The 18,013-nt window shown below is 34.1% G+C and overlaps 1 protein-coding gene across 5 annotated transcripts; it reads left to right on the top strand.

Moving 5' to 3' along the window:
* The first annotated feature begins 4,197 nt into the window (after positions 1-4,197).
* LOC147066996 (N-acetylneuraminate lyase A-like) lies at positions 4,198-17,546 on the top strand. Of its 5 annotated transcripts, none has more exons than XM_085954591.1 (8): positions 4,198-4,374; positions 4,882-4,975; positions 6,162-6,291; positions 6,751-6,896; positions 7,930-8,098; positions 8,859-9,004; positions 13,692-13,875; positions 15,421-17,546. In XM_085954591.1, the coding sequence occupies exons 2-8, from the start codon at positions 4,973-4,975 to the stop codon at positions 15,570-15,572; spliced, it is 930 nt and encodes a 309-aa protein (XP_085810717.1). In that variant the 5' UTR covers positions 4,198-4,374; positions 4,882-4,972; the 3' UTR covers positions 15,573-17,546. The 5 variants fall into 5 exon arrangements, with proteins under 5 accessions (XP_085810717.1, XP_085810718.1, XP_085810720.1 ...); XM_085954592.1 differs by having other exon boundaries at positions 4,213-4,235; XM_085954594.1 differs by having other exon boundaries at positions 4,221-4,242; positions 15,421-15,715.
* Positions 17,547-18,013: the final 467 nt, after the last annotated feature.

The raw sequence follows: 18,013 nt of genomic DNA, 5'->3' as shown, positions 1-18,013 counted from the left end.
CCTTAACTGAGTACCTACTTGATAACGAAAATATCTTTTCTTTAAAAATTCCGCTCACTGGTTGGAAACAAAATGTATTAATTAACATAAAAGGTTTAACAGGACTGCAATTTTTTGTCGGGTTCGTGATGTCTAGTTTACTTCCATTGCCCTTCGACGTCATTGGTGACCAGAAACGATACAAGCACGGATGATAAAAAATACTTTATAAACAGTGGGGCGGCATTATAGCGCTGCCCAGGGGTGGCATTTTGTCTAGGGACGTCACTGCCTAAAATAATGGCATTTCTTTTAGTATTTCATCGGAATTAGCGACGTGTGGTTATGTGAATTATTGTGGAATATAGGTGTGATCAAAACGCGAAAATTTGTACGATGTGAACCGTCAAAAACAATAATAATTAAGATAGCGATGTTTGCAGGTGTACCAATACAAATGATTGTAGACGCGCATTTGTTTTACGGTGACAAGGTCAACACAAAGTTAAAAAATATTAAGCAAAGATACCGAAATACTTGGCAAAACAGATAAAACTATGGAAATGCCGTTTTTACAGTATTATGAAACCGTTTTTTGTAAAGAATACATGCGGTTTCAAGTAAATCTATGTCCGGAAATTTGTACATAGGTATGCAGTTAGCTCTAACACAGATCCCCGTGATATACGAGTATTGTATCGAAAATCGATAGCAGTATAGTATTGAGATCAAATTCATGCCTACATAAAAAAAACTTAATAAGAACCACCGGAATACAAGGTAAAGACAGAAGAAAATAGGTAAGTAAGTAAATTATTAATATAAATTGACACCCACGGTGGCTGCGCGGCTTAAGCGTTGGACTATCACGCCGTGGGTCTCAGGGTCGAATCCTGGGTCTGGCAGGTACACATATTGCTTTTCAATGTGTGTGTGAGTCAGGGTATGGACCTAATAGGTTGAGCAAGTGGCTGACATCCATTTCTCGTAACAAAATCTGTCAATACAGTCCTCTACTCTGTGGAGGCCCATATGATCCCATGAGGATCGGACATGGTCGAAAAAAAAATCCACTGTAATATTAATAGACTCAGGTAATGGCTTATTTTGTTTTGTTACGCCGAAGAAGTATAATTTTTAGTTTCTTGTAACTCAACAAAGCAGATATTGTTTATTTAAAACCTAATGTTCATAATATTGTATAATTTATTGTGTATTGTACATTTATCTTGCTTATGGTGATGTTAAAATTTATAGGTATGGTTTTTAAAAAAATATGAAAACAGAGGTACTTTATGTAGTCAACGTTAAACTATACTGACGATTTAAAAAAAAAAAAAACTAGAAAAGATTGACATAAAGTGTCATGTAGCCGAGAATGTAAAATAACGTTACCTAAAAAAAACACTTTTTTCACTCGAATTTATAAACCTATCATTTTCGTAGGCACTTCATAAATTGCGTTAATATTGGTACCTTGACTCAAACCACATAAGCCGCTTGGTAATATTGGTCTTCGGAGACATATGCAACCGATGGCACATGCCAAGAAAGGTACAACCATGTACCTACTATAAGCGATGTACATTGATCCCTCCGTCGTATCACACATGAAAATGGGCGTCAACGTTAAATAGGCTACGTCTCAAGGATGGAAGACTAAACCATCCAAGAAACTTCTCATTAATAGACCAGAAGTCAAAAATAACATCGGTTGACCTAGAGGTAATTGGATAGTGTAGAAAAAGACACAGCATCTCGGTTAAAGCGGTGGAGACGTTTCATGAAGGTGGCTAAGACCCATATTGGGATGATAATTATTTGATGGGCTATCAACATTGTAAACGTTATCTACTAAAATTATAGAGGTATTATTATCTGTTACTATATTAGTATAAAATGTAAATAAAGAGAGATAAGAATGATGTCAACAACTTTATCAAAATAACAAACATTGCTACCTGGAAACAAACTATAGCATATACATAAGGTATTTAATAAATAATTAATGATGACATAATTGATATTTAAAAAATTCATTGAAGCCATTGTAGGTACATGAAAGTTTGAATATTCAAATCTCACTGATTACTACATAAGGTTATTTTAAACATTGTGCCATGTTTTCACGGGGATGTTTATAGATTCATTTGGTTTCTTATCTCATATCAATAATATGTGATATTCATTTAGTATTCGGAACAAAGATTTAAAAGCACCTCTAGGTGTATTGAGGGGTACCAACTGTCACCAGATGAAGTACCAGAGTGCCGCCACTGAACAATTTGTACTTTATCCGTTTATTAAAAATTATCTGTTTCAGTGTGTACAGAGGGTAACAACACCTTGAAGCTATATAACACTATCTATTTTATCATAATAACCTAAGGCCCATTGTGTATTTAGTTTTTAGTTATTATACTCACTTCCTTTCCAGCATTTGAACGATTTCCTTACCACAACAAGACTAATATTGTTTAGGTACAATTATTAGTAATTAAAATATTTGCCCCACTATAAATTGTTTAGCCTTTATAACTCTGTAATGTTCCATAATTAATATGGTTCTATAAACTTGTGCTGTGCAGCCTTTTTCCGTATTTTTTCGTGGCTAAGACGATTTTTGATTGAGGGTATGCTTTTGAAAGAAAATATTATAAATGTGTGTATAAGAACCTAAGTACCCACCAAGGTGGGTGGTATTATTTAATTAAGATTTGTAAGTGATACTAATTGTTTTAACCCGTTGGATTCAGACATTAACTATAATATTTCTTTCAGAATATCCATGCGAATAATATATTTAACAACTTACTGTTTATTAAAAATGTGAGCTGAAAAATTGACTCTGTTGCTGTGTCTGTATACATTTTCATAATATAATGTAGGTATATTGTGAATTTGCGCATGATCAAAATAATATTACAATTGAAAATAACATTAATTGACCATATAAGTTTGTAGTCACTCGAAATGAATACCAAACTTGAGCAACAATGAGCCAAAACAGTATTCAACCTACTGATAATAAACAATAAAAACGATACCCTTTCTACATACTGCAGAAAAACAATATTATATAAGTACACATTCATGGATATACTGCCAGCAAAAACTTGCAAATTAAACTTTCGCGACAATAACTGTTTACAGACAAAAATACTATTTGTCTCACTAATATCATTTTTCAAGTATAAGCGAGGCATGTTTGTTGTCGTTGTGTGCTATGTTGCCGTGTCTTATATATTTTGTTATCTGGGTTGGCACTATCATTCTACCACGCATAAACTACACTTTTTTGATCCGTACATGCATGCAACGACAATAAGTGTTTACTTTTGAGGCGTCTAATAACAAAAACTGATAAGTCCACATATGGTCAAAATATAACAAAAAAATACATCCATATTCTATATGCAATTTCACACAATATGTAATGGTTTACTTTATAGCTTCTAAAACACACCACATGAAAATGAATGCTTGAAAACCTAACAAATAGTGATTAATCAGATAAATAATAGAAAAATGCATATTGTTCTACTTTGATAATAAAATATAATATAACAAAGAAATTAACATTACAACCAACAGAAACGCCTGACGCATAAACATGTATTTCCCCACTAATAATGAATTGTGAATGTGAGGCGCATCATTTGTCTTTTATTTTTTTGGTCAGCTATAATATTAAGACGCGTTAAGATGATTATAGATTACCATCACCAGCCAACCAAATATATGGGCATATGGCACTAGAGAAAAGTATATTGTGTATTCAGTAACTAAAAAATTGCTTGAGTTTACTAAGGAATCAGTACCAACCAAAATATTGTATACAAAACTGAAGCGAGGATGTGAATTGCAGAATGTCACCAAACACCAAATGTTATTTCATATTATATTATGATCAACATATCAACAATGTAGTAAATATCGTGTGAGTTCGACTCTGCGATATAAAAAAATATGTAGGTATGTACCTACATTATAATATCTACAATAATTATTATATAACATAATATATTATAACCTTCAGAAAAAATAAAGTTGAATTAAATTTACCAATTAAACTTTATATTACATGCTGTTTAATTGAATATAATATCTATGTTTTGTAACTACAGCACACCACCAGTACCTACCTACTCATTCCATAAGTTTGAGAAACACTGAATAGATAATAATATTGAGTGAGTATAATTTAGCTCTCTCCTTTCGTTCAGTGGCAACACTGTTACTGAGAGGCACTGAGAGTGAGATGTATTCCTTCTTCTTCTTCATCTGATAGAGAGTGATATAAAATACTTGTTTCTATTTGCTACTATATTTAAATCAAAACTAGTTATCAATTGGCCTGAAGATAAGATTTCCCTTACATTTTATTCTATATAGGTAGCTATGTGTATTCGAATATCTAAATGTTGATTTGATAAGCACATGTATGTATTTAAAAACTTGTTTTTAATAAAAATAATTCGTCCACATTTAAATGTTTTCTACAAGATGTTAGTGAGACAGTTTTTTTTTCTATTTTTGATAGTAGAAATTTTAGCATTGCAATGTATTTTCAGATCTGATTATTATTAGATTAAATGAATCAAAATGTTATGATAACACCTAATCACTTTCAACTCACAAACCATAAAAAATTATAGACAATATATTATACTATTGATTTATTCCTATAAAATATAACAAGTTTACCCTATTCATAATACCTACATAACATTGAATACAAGATATTATGTTCAATATATGCGCTAATAGTTGAAAACTTTCTATGGCATCGGTTGTATACAAAATCTGTACTCGGTCCAAACTCACTTTGTTGATAAGTATAATAATTGACTCTTATCATTTCAAATATATTTCATAACAGTGTATTATTATCTTTTACAGCTGTTTTTGGTTTAAAGCTGTCATAAGATTACATAACCACTAGAAGATATCAGTTTGCCAATTAAATTAATAAACATATTAATTTAACACAATGGTAAGGGAATCAAATAAATATTGTTATAATCCTAACTAATAGTTCTTTCCTCTTATCTATAACTTTGTTTATGAGTTTGGGTATACTTTTGTTTATGTAGAAAACTATATAATAATGACAAGAGTTTATTAACAGGGATTGATTGTTATGACTAAATTAATTGAGCAGACTTCAGCACTCGAAATGGACCAGAGCGGATCCGTAAAATCCTCAAGACTACCGCTCCATTTCGTGGAGAAAAAAAATAATAGCATTCTGGCTCGTGAATTATTAGAAAAATTATTACATTACATAGTATCTATTAGTTTAAACACTTGTCTGATGCATTGTAAAAAAATATGGTACGGTTCGGTTATCAGGAATACAGCGGCAAACACATATTGAAAATAGCCGATATACTGGATTATTTTTTAGGTTAACCTAACCAAACCTAACCCAACCTAAACTAACCCAAACTAACAAATAGTCCAGTATATCGGGTATTTTCAAAATGTGTTTTCCGCTGTATTCCTCATAACCGAACAGTACCAAAAATATTTATGACATGTCCTAAACCTCTATGCAATAAATCGTCACTGTTCTGGCAGAAGACACTAAATTCGAAAAAATGACATATTGAGTTAGTTATACCAAAATGTTCCTTATTTCAAATTTTACCGTCTGGAAACCTTCTTAATAAATAAACAGTCTTTATTTTAAAGTCATCCTTTTTACGATTACTTAATAAACTCGCATGATAGACCATTTCAAACATTTTAACAACTTCAAAGTCAAATTACTCAAAACTAGTATTCTCCAGTTAGTGTGTTCTGCCAGAACAGAAACGAAATAAGATTTTGTGTTTATACACTATTTCAGTTCCAAAGTTATATTTAAGATTTATTTATACTAAGATTTTCAAGAATATATTTAGCAGATATGTTTTGAACGCTATCAAGCGATAGAAAATATTTTTTCATTGCTTGATCCAACTTGACGACTGGAGTAAAAAATCGTATCAAAACTTACCAAGAATGGCCTAACATCTTTGCTACATAGTACTCAAAACTGCCATTAATATATGACAATCATACTATGTCATAATTCAAATAATATAAATCCCACAATGTGGAGATTCTTAACTATTATAGTATACAGATTTATTTTATTAATTGGTATATTTTTATTCATACATTACTGTTTTCAGAGCGAGTTTACATTCCGAGGCTTAATGCCACCGGTTCTGACACCTTTCAAAGATGACTTCTCATTGGACCTTGAGGCGATCCCACCCTACGTGGCACATTTGAAGAAAAACAAGATAGAAGGAATTTTAGGTTTGTTTTGTTTTCACAGGAAATTAGTTTTATTCATTGGTGAATTCCCAAATATATTGTCATCGGCGACGATAACGCATCGACCTGTAGTGTCAAGGTTCTGAATTTGGCGAAAAATCACACATTATTTTTTAATGTGTGTTTGGATCCAGAGTATGGACGTAATAGGTTGAGCAAGTGGCTAACATCTATTTCTCGTAAAAACAAAAAAAATATTAATACCTCTACCCTGTCCTGTGGAGGTCTATATGATCTTATTCGAATGACAAAAAAAAACTTTTTCAATTATAATTTTAATATTTCGTATGACCCATGACTTACGACCAGCTCGACTTACAACTAACTCACCTTAAGAGCAAAGCGCAAGAACATAACTCGGGTCGTAAGTAGAGGAATACCTGTATATTACATTTGGTTTATAATGAATGGTATTGAAATGATTATGTAATTTCGTTACAGTAAATGGCACAAGTGGTGAAGGCATGTCAATGAATGTGGCGGAACGTAAAATAGTGGCAGAAGCTTGGTTAAAGGAAGCACATCGCTTTGGCATGCATGTCATGATACAAGTTGGAGGCGCGCCTTTACCCGATGTCTTGGAATTGGTAAATAATTCAACTTTCAATGAATGACAGTGATTGTATTAATAGAACTTAGATTTTACATGCCCAGAATTCATGTTTTAATGCTATTTGTATGTTATTTCTGCAGTCCGGTTATATTTTAGTACATTTAATACCAGCTTTTTCATTTTTATTTCCTGCATTTTACATTTGAAATACAATTTATTTTAACAAAATTAAGTACATATACATAAATCCACGGCAATCATTAAAATTTTAAGTTGTAGATGCATAATTGCATTCCTTTTTTATAGACACGGCTGGCAGTACAAGGCCAAGTTTATACAACACAGTTGCTGGGCAATCTTTTACTCATTTTACTTTAGCCAGCGTGGGCACATGGTTTTTTTTGTCATTCTCCGGAATGACTCAAATATTACTTATTGCGTAGCTCTCTCCAGTGCCTTTTCTTCACTGGTGCTGTCTCTTTTTATATTAGACTTTTCATAGCCCAATCACTTCAGTTTAAGTCTCCCAATCATCCATTTCAATCCTATTGAAGGGGAGCCTCTTGGATGGTTGGGTGTCTTCCATTCTTGAGACATGACCTATCCAACAGGGTCACCCACTTCTACGTGTGAGACTATAAAGAAATAAATGTGCAAAATTATAAAAGAAAAGATTAATGGTCTAAACACTCTGAAGGCAGACGCCAAATGGCCAAAGACAAAATGGCTAGTACAACAAAGGGAATCAGTTGGAAATAACTTCTTGTTAAGTCAACTCTCAGTGCGAGTAGTCGAATGTGCATAAATCAAAATTCTTGTTTCGAACTAAACGGTTTGTTATAATTCAATTTCCAACGAATTACAGCATAGTACTATTTTTGCTTGAATTCTGTGTGTGATAATTAATTATTGACAGCTGCCACTTGCTTCTCAATTTTGCCACTGAATGTGTGGCGCACTAGTCAAAAATTGTTCCACTCATCTTGTTCTAAGTTTCACATGACACAAACCACATACAATTAATTCATAATTTACATTGGTGAATACATAATTATTATCACTTCCAGGCAAAGCATGCTGAATTGATTGGAGCTGATTCCATATTAACTTTACCCGAATTATTCAACAAGCCTGCTTCTGTGACAGAATTGGTTGATTATATTGAGGTGGTCAGCTTGGCAGCACCGAGAACACATATCTTGTATTACCATAATCCTCCATACAGCGGTGTACACTGTAAGTAAAATAACATAATATGTAATATCTGTGCTTTTTTTGGGAATATACAGAGATATAACATATTCCCACATTTTTTTAAATATATTTTAATACAACTACTTAGTTTTAAATATTATATAATAATTTTGGACTTTGTATCTATAACCATCAAATTTCGGACACTGTGCTTTATCGTTAGAATTACCGATGCACTCACTATAAACGACGATATCACAATTTTCTAAAAAGTGTTTTTTCAAATTTTTGAAATTATCCTAAAAATATTCTGCCCACGATTGCCGCGTGGCTTAAGCATTGGCCTATCGCGTCGTGGGTCCCAAGTTCGAATCCTCGGTCTGGGAAGTACACGTCATATTGTTTTTAAATTTGTGTATTAGTCAGAGTGTGGACCTAAGTGCTCGGCCGTAGTGGTTTGGCGGGCGCGGCGGCGTCTTGCGAAACTCAAACGTATAACCGTGTGTATTATGCCCCAAAAAAGACACTGTCTACGAACATTTCACACACGGTTGTACGTTTGAGTTTCGCAAGACGCCGCCGCGCCGCGCCCGCCAAACCACTACGGCTGAACACTAATAGGTTGAGCAAGTGGCTGACATCCATTTCTCATAAAAACAAAATCGGTTAATAAAAACCTCCACTCTGTGGAGGCCCATATTATGATCTTATTAAGATCATACTATCTATGTTTTTAGTGGTTCAATCTCGCTTTGTTATTATTTCTATTTAAATTATCAATAATAAATTATTCCATTTACAGTGGATATGACATCAATGGTAAACGAAGCTAAGAGCAGAGTCAAGAATTTCAGAGGTCTGAAATTTACTTCGGTCAACCTACAAGAAGGGTTTTCTGTCTTATTAGTGTGTGGAGACCAAAACAGAATTTTCTTGGGTGCTGATCAGGTAAGCCAAATAATGGGTTGGATATGACTTATATATTGCAGTTGACACACATCACGGTGCTATGTGAAAAGAGTTTTGTGGTAATCAAGGTGCGACAGTATAGGTATATGTGAAAGCGTGAAGGAAGAATCTTTAGGTCTCTGTGACGAGTCAGTCATAAAATAGAAGTCACACTATAGTCGTAAATATAAATTTAATCTTCTCTAATTCTTTAATTTAATATGTACTGAAATCTTTCAATCGATAAATAAAATACCAAATTTCTTCCGTGTGCATACGCGAGACCATGCCAGAACAGTGACGTCACATGGCCAGCCAAACTGAATGACGAAGTGGGACATTTTGAGATTATAGCGCTGCATGTTGGATGAAATTTGTATTCTAGCAGTATGCTGAGGTCCATGCGATTACATGCATTTTGTGAATTCCAACTAAATCACATTGACATATTTGACATGTTGCAGTCGAGACGAGTTTAAATTGAGACCCGGCTTAATAATACTTTTAATATAGCGATCTTCCAATATCTTTGGATCTAATCTAATTTAATCTTTCGAAAACAATATTAATTTTTTAATAGCCTGATAAAAGAAGAGCTAATTCTATTGTATTAAAAAATATTCAAATCAAATTCAATATCTATATAATATTATGAATTTAAAATAGTTTATCACACGAAAGAGAGGTGAAGCTATAAAAAAATACAATCATTTTGCAGAGGTAGCGTCGACTACCCTGCAGTGCTATTTAGTCTTCGAAGCTTATGTGTATATGACAACCACACGATAGAGACACAGAAATACTACTAAAAAGTTCAGAGTTGTTTGGCACTACTCATAAGACAAGCCATGTTCCATTCCACACAATAGGAAATACATATGCAACATCTCTCTCTCTCTCTACTCTCTGCAGTATGTTACGAAGACAAATGTGAACCAGCAGCTTTGTTTTAAACATATCGTCCCGGAGTAATGTAAATTCCGCACAGTGTGGCGTAAAGGTTGGTACTGAGATGCCCGGGGTTCCAGCGGCTAGCTCAAGTGTCCATCGAACCCCGGATTCACAAAAAAAAAAAAAGGATTTAAATAATATGTTGGTAAAATTAAATAAAACACTAAGTCTTTCTCGTGCGGTCTTAGCGTTATATATTTTAATATTTGGTTGGACAACGTTACTTTATAGTCCATTACATATTTTGTTTTTACAATTTCAATTTCAATTTCAATTTATTTATTTTTACATATTGTGGACATTACAAATTATAAGTTTAAGACGTTCACAACATGACATAAAAAAGAGATAGATAATATGTTATTAAACAAATATGTACATACAAAAATATTAATTATATAGGTACATGGAAATACACCGGATGAGTTAAGCAGACCCTATTTTAAAAATTTATAAAATAACGTCCACCTATACTCATCCTCACGTAGGTGGAATATATCAACACCCGAAGCAATTTCGTTGAACATAGTATCGCCCTCCCAATTGGCATTACCAGTGGCAGGTTGGTTCTGCACCTTGGGAGAATAAACAACTGATGTTCTCTATTTCTAAGATAGTTATCAGGGACACACAGGTCAACACTGCCCAGAATGGCAGAGTTCTCATTTATACCTCGTATAAGTCGAAAAAAATACATAGCTATATAAAGATTTCTTCTAAATTGCAAACTGCAGTATGTAAGCATGCCTAAGAGAAAGTCAGTTGGATAAAGCCACGGATAGTATCCGTACAACCTCAAATAAAGGAGTCTCAAGAATTTCTTCTGAACCCTCTCCACCATAAGGCCATACTTCAACTGATGCGGTGCCCAAACAATAGACCCACTCTCAAGTCTGCTTCGAACTAAAGAATTAAATAAAAGTTTTAATACCGTAACATCCGAAAAGACCCGGGAAGTACGCATGACGAAGCCCAACATTTTAAGCGCCTTGTTACAAATGGTAACTATATGGCTAATAAATGTCAGTTTACTCTCAAACGTAATGCCAAGATCCCTTACAGATGATATTCGTGACAGAACTCTGCCATGCATCGAGTATTGGAAAAACAACACTTTTGAGGCTCTGGTAAACGACAAAAGATTGCATTTATCAATATTGAATTCTAGTTTGTTACGCCTGCCCCAATCTAATATATTATCTATATCAAGTTGGAGCTGACGACAATCGTCCAAGGTGACAACTTCCAAAAAGAGTTTCAAGTCATCAGCGAACAACAAAAACATAGCATTTTTTATTACCAATGCTATGTCATTTATAAAAATCGTGAACAGCAACGGCCCTAAGTTTGAGCCCTGAGGGACACCAGAAAATGTGTTAAAGGTCTGTGACTGATAAAGGCCGTACGATACGTATTGTTGACGGTTCCTAAAATAACTCCCGAATAGCTTCAAAAATCGATCAGACAATCCAATAAGTTGGAGTTTTTCCATCAGGACATCATGATCGACTTTGTCAAATGCTTTCGAGAAGTCATTGTAAGAACAGTCAACCTGGTGACCTCTATCCAGGGCCGATGACACATAATTGGTAAATACCATCAGGTTAGTTTCCGTTGATCGGCCTGCTCTAAATCCATGCTGTTCATTTATTATAAATGACTCAATTTTTGGAGAAATCATGTTGTGCATGATCATCTCAAGAACTTTTGCTGGTGCAGAGAGAACAGCTACCGGCCTGTAATTTTCCACTGATGACTCTGTACCACTCTTATGGATTGGAGTAACCTTCGACATCTTCCACGTTTCCGGAAAGATACCTGTCTCCATTGTAAGATTATAAATATATGCAAGTGGGCCTTTGACAAAATCAACACACCCCTTTAAAAAAAATGTAGGGACGTTATCAGGTCCCAAAGAGTGAGTATTTTTTAGTTTTTTAATAAATTTTAACACATCACTCTCATCAACTGGAAAAATATCGATGGACTGGGCACCGCATGATGGCTGTCTTGACGCAGAGGCAACATCCAAATAAGGAATACTACTTGCGTAGACAGACCTGAAGTGACCAGCAAATGCTTCTGCCACTCCATGTCCGATCACCTTTTCGCCTTTCCAACTCATCGAATCGGCATACCCGCCATCCCTTCTTAATGATTTAATATAATCCCAAAACGATTTGGGATTTTCACGAATGCAATCTTCTACCGATTCCATATATGTTCGATAGGCCATTCGAACAGCTTGCCTCACTCTCAAGCGATAAAGGCTAAACATTTCATAATCGCGTTGACCATGCTCAGCCTTCCAAGCTTTGTGATAGCAATGCTTGATCTGAATGTCCCCAATAATCTCTCGAGAAAACCACCTCGGGTATCGCCTTCCACCACGACATGGCGACTTCCTTGAAAAACATTCATCAAACACATTATATACAGTTTTATAAAAGAATTGTACCGCCTCATTTACATCACAAATCCCGAGCAACTCACTCCAATCTACTTCACTCATTAATGAGTAAAGTAGCTCGAAGTTTCCACCTTCAAACTTCCATCCCCTGCACCGATCGGTTTCATGTGAGGGTATGTCAGTTCGCAGCGGGCGAAACGACCGAAACCTGAGCACAAAAACCAAAGTAGGATGATAGTCATCCTCCCGTACAAGAGGGGACATGCATCGGGAAACTGACAAATTGATGTTGCTGAATACCCTATCCAGAAGCCCATTACTAGAGTTAGAAATATCATTGTATTGAGAAAATTCAAAAACAGCGCACATAAATTCCAGGTCACTATTGACCCTTTCACCGTTGCGCGCTGAAGTTAGATTAAAGTCTCCCAACACAATAATACTTCTGTCTCCAATCAAGTTGACACTAGATAGCATATTCTCAACAAAACATTTATACACTTCCACGTCACTGGCTGGAGGAAAATATACAACACAAACGTAAATAGTGACTGTATCACAGGTTAGTTTCACCCAAAGGTCCTCATTTGGAGTCTCTAAAGCATGGACACGTTCGGCCTTCAACCCCTCCATGCTTCTAACCCCCAAAAGACAGCCTCCACCCTGCCTGTGGCCTGCGCCGGAATCTCGATCCCTCCTAAAGACTAAGTACTCACTTCCAAAATATTCGCGATTAAAAACACTGTCATTAAGCCATGTTTCAGTTAACGTTTCAAGGTCCGTACGCGGTTTACAAAGGACGCTTACTAACTTTCTTTTTCTTTTTCAAATTCCCCGTACCCACGCCGTCCAGCAAAAAGGACTCTCGTGATTGGCCAAATTTTATCGCGTGATGCTTTTGATTTGACGAATCACGAGGACCACCCCGACAGGCGCGTGGAGATTTTAACGTTGCCGGCAAGCGCGGCAAAATTTATTGTATATGAATACTTATATTTAGTCTTAAAATTATCTCTTTCATCCATCACCATTTATACTTTAAAATCTATCTTAATTACACCTCCGCCCAGTAAGTGATTTTCACGCACCGGACGAAGGCCTTTACTCATGAATAAAAAAAATAAAATTACGTAGTTGAGCAAGGAATCAGATTAGATGTTTTATGAAGCCGTTTCTAGAGGTCAGGGTTACGTTTCGACTTATGACTACTAAATGATTATTTCACACCAGGAGAAGCCCGCCTGTAACAGGGGTGTATCAGTACTTTGCTTTGCTTTGGAAGAAGAATGCTTTTACCGGTATAAAATATTTTGTTTTCGTTTGCAGATATTGTTGGCAGCATCCGCTTTGGGATTTGACTCGAGTATCGGCACAACATTCAATATGGTTGCACCGAAGGCACATGACATTTTGAAAAACATGTCGCAAAAAGGGGGCAAAGCTGATACTAAACAAGCTCAAACTGACCAGATACATCTGAACCAATCGATAAATATTATTACACGAAATGGTAAACATACTTGAGGTTATATTAAAAGACTTTTTTTAAGGAATGATTATTAGCCGTTCGCCCAACTCATCGGGTCCTTGCTCTAGATTAAGAAAATTAAGAAAAAATATTCGGTAGATGCAGGATTCGAACCTGCATCCATGACTTCAGACACGGGCCCTCTACCAACCACATAAAAAAAGGAAAGGGTATGACAGAAAATACATTAAATAACTGCATTTATAAAATACATGTAAAGGAAATAAAAAATTAACAGCGCTGAATTAGTAAATTTTACATAGAAACATAGAAATTCACACAAAATTATCTATAACTCTCTTATGTAATAAAATTCTTTTGACTCTTCGGAAAAGTAGTGATTTTATGTTAACAGCTGTTTTAGGCTATGAACCCATTTTCAGAATGATACTATGATAAAATAGGATGATTTTAATAAACTTACTTACATCTTTTGTCAAAATGTTTTTTCATATTTAAAATTGAATTAATGTAGTTTAGTAAATATAACGATTTAAAATTAGGAAAGATTATAAGGAAATTAAAGACTTTATTGGCCCTAGTAGTCCAGTGCATAAGGCATTCTTTTCGGGTTCCTAGTGAGGTAACAATACATTAATTTATGTTATTTTCTCAAAGCTTGGGTGATTGTTTCATTTCTATTACTACACTACTATTTCATTACTACTAGACTACTGTCATTGGGCCTCATGGCCTGTTGTAATGTTAAAAAGAATATATATATATATTTATCGATGACACAGTTCCATAGTATGATAAGTCAAAAATGTCAAGTTTTGAGTTATGTTAGCCATTATATTCGTATATCGTTCCTCTTGAGTTCCAAATTTAAACTCGAAAAAATTACTAGTTGTCCTCGTAGGGCCGTTGTTTTTGTCGCTTTTCTATAGGTCAGTATAGGTGAGTCAAAACTTTGATCAGCCATTACTCAAAACTACTAATTCCTAGTTGTAGCACTATGAAACTGAGCCATCGATATGTACATATCGTCACCTTACTATTAAAACCTCGTAAGTCTGTTTGATAAAATTGTTGAGGGGAAGGAAAAGGGTAATAAAAACAATATTTTAAACACCTCTCTAATCGATGAATCTGCTAACACTGGTTATGAAATACGAGGTTTTAATTCCATGTTTGAAACCACGAGACCTACGAGTTTTAAAATTTGTCGATAGATGGACAGCATAATAGTCTAGAGAACCGAGGTTTTGATATTATGATTTAAAATGATTTTTTGTTTAAATTTTGTTAAACAAACTTCATTTTTCTATAATATCAGACTTACAAGGTCTAAATAGTAAAAGTGACGATATATTTTTATTATATATAGAAGGACCAAAGCTGAAACATACATAATATTATGTACAATGATAATACCAAAACACAATCATAAAGTATTTATTCATGTCATAATGGTGTGTACTGGGAGAGTTTCAATTTACCAAGGTCTCTGAACCAGTTGGTTATCTATGAATGACCATACAGACATACTGAAGGGAAATGATAATGTTCGGTTGGTGTTTCTAGGTGGATGGGTGGCAACGATGAAAGTGGCAATGGAATGCCTCACCGGGATTCGAGTGGGACCGCCCCGGCTCCCACTTAAACCGCTGCCAGAACCGCACAAAAATGCCATGATGCTGGAGCTTGCAAACCAAGGATACATGATTTACAGATAAATGATAATAGAATTTAACAAATTATCATCTTAGATGTTGAAATTGAAAATGTCCATCATGACAAAACTGGTCTTGTTATGATACAATTATTATTATTTAGAAAATAAATACGAAAGATTAAATATACCTAACAATGTTTATGTATTGAATTGTTTGTTATTTCTAATACCACATCAGGTGTTAACAATGAAAAATATATTAATTTTAATTGAGTTAGCATTTAGGTACTTGGTACAATTCCATTGTACAAAAAAGATAATATTATAAGTAATATTAAATTCTACAGATCGGAGTCGATATACTAGTAGTTTTAATAAAATTGAGACAACGGAAATAGTTATCGACTAATAAACCAATCTAATGAATCCTTCTTGTATTAAGTAATTAAAATAAAACACAGTATGTTTAGTACTTATACCACATATGTACCTACTTCAATAATGATCAGGACCAGAGTTTTGTCCACTTCAATAGGATATTCTCCTATTGAAGTGGGCAAAACTCCAGTTCTAACCATTATTAAGGTATGTAGAATAAGTATTATATATGCATATCTTTCTATCACCATTAAAGTGAATCCTTTTTTAACAATACGACATACCTATAATTTTATAATAAATCCAGTTATTGAGTTTAGTTGCATTTTAAAAACTAACAAACACCATCTGCAAATTGTATTCTTAGTTCAATGAAAACAAATAAGTATGTCTGACAAGGTTTAATGTGCACTATTTATGTCGGATCTCCACAGCTTACCTCCCCCGTTCGCCACCGGTAGATACAATGTTACATATGTCACATAGCAAAGAATGCATGTCTGATTTAGTTTAGTGACTTATTACAGATATAAATTATGTAAAATATAAAATGCTTGAAAAGTAATATCTGGCCTGCGATTTCCTAACTATCGACTCGTGTGTCACCCGACGACATGACGTAATTGTGACGTAAGCCAATACACGCTCGAGGCAAGCCACCCAACGCACACGGCTCACCATAGATATTATTATGCTGAAACACCTATTTGTGTATGGGGACAATGGATAACGCCAGTGTTTGAGTAGCGTTAATTTCTCGAATGCTATTATCACTCCGGTAGTACGTCACAATGATGTCATATGACGTCATGTCGACCGGGCGACTTCAACTAGCAAATTATAACATAAGGCCCCTGTGTGCGAAAGGAAGAAGGCGTTAAGTCTTAAATCGCTACTTTTCAGGATAGCCAAAAGAAGATTAATTTTTAGACCATTTTGTATGGGAACTCCAATGTTTCTGTATGAAATTTAGTAATTCAGAGGTGTTGATTTGACTTATCCTTTTTCTCATTTGTGCATTTATGTGTATTATGGTTCATTTGCCATCTTTAACACATTTTTCGATTTTTAAGAGTTATCGTCTTCTTCCTTTCGCCCACAGATATGAAGAACACATTAAATTTACCCTGAATGTTTTGTTATTACCACGTTTTTATTAGCTCGTATTCTTGTTTGTCCAGTACTAATTTTTTCTTGTGTGTCCAGTAGGTACATATTTTTTCTTGTTTGTCCAAGATTTGTATTGGACGATTGAAGATTTTTAACTAACTTCCCGACTAGCTAGACATTTGAAACTTTTAGAGTAGGTATATCAGAACACGAATACAATGCATTCTTTTAATACTTTTAGCCATTTTTAAGCAGAATTGAATTCATTTTCAGTCAATTCTGTTTTGTATGGAAAGCTATTATTGTCGGTTGCTAAGTGGGTCTAAATTATTAATATATACGTGCGTTACTATGGAAATCAATATGAAATGTCAAAATAACATTTCAGTATTCTATATTTCTATCAAGTACAATAAAAAGTATTTATTAATACATAGAATTGTCAAGTTCATATGATTCAACAGAAAATTTAAAAATGTGGTATATAAAAAGTTCTTTTTATCTTGTAATTATTTTATGTTCAAATTTGAAAATAAAGAACAGATCCAATAATTTTTTGTTCATTCTCTAGGATTAACAAAATAAAACAATGTTTTTGCAATATATATTATTTTAATGGATTTGTAACATTATGCATTTTTTATGAAAACATATAAATAAGAGAGCATACAATATTGTTATTGAATAAGTTAATTAAGCCTATATTCAACAAATGAAGTGAATTGGATAAGGACTTTTCAACAAAAAAAAACAGGAAAAAAAAATTGATATAATACATAATATGAGGTGTCTAATTCCAAAAAGCGATAAGTCCACATTTGGTCAATATCGAGAAAAAATACACACGTATTCTTTGTATAATTTTACACAATATGTATTGATCTATAAATGCCAAAACGCGACATAACCCTATGAAAAAAAATATTGTAAGTATCGATTTATTACAAAAAGCGCCAAGTCCGTATTTCATAATATTTAAAGCTTGGTTGATTTCGCGCGTGTTTAAGTCAACCA

This window comes from Rhyacophila brunnea, unplaced genomic scaffold (genome assembly GCF_057557595.1).
Source record: "Rhyacophila brunnea isolate RB1 unplaced genomic scaffold, BYU_Rbru_1.0 scaffold_4, whole genome shotgun sequence".
In the NCBI taxonomy this organism is placed as follows: Eukaryota; Metazoa; Arthropoda; class Insecta; order Trichoptera; family Rhyacophilidae; genus Rhyacophila; species Rhyacophila brunnea.
This window is presented reverse-complemented; position numbering and strand designations above follow the sequence as displayed.

What these genes read in the sequence shown, in the direction of transcription:
- LOC147066996 (XM_085954591.1), top strand. An exon ending in TCCATACAGCGGTGTACACT is followed by an intron (nt 8,099 to 8,858) that starts GTAAGTAAAATA and finishes TTCCATTTACAG; the next exon opens with TGGATATGACATCAATGGTA. An exon ending in TTTTCTTGGGTGCTGATCAG is followed by an intron (nt 9,005 to 13,691) that starts GTAAGCCAAATA and finishes TTTCGTTTGCAG; the next exon opens with ATATTGTTGGCAGCATCCGC.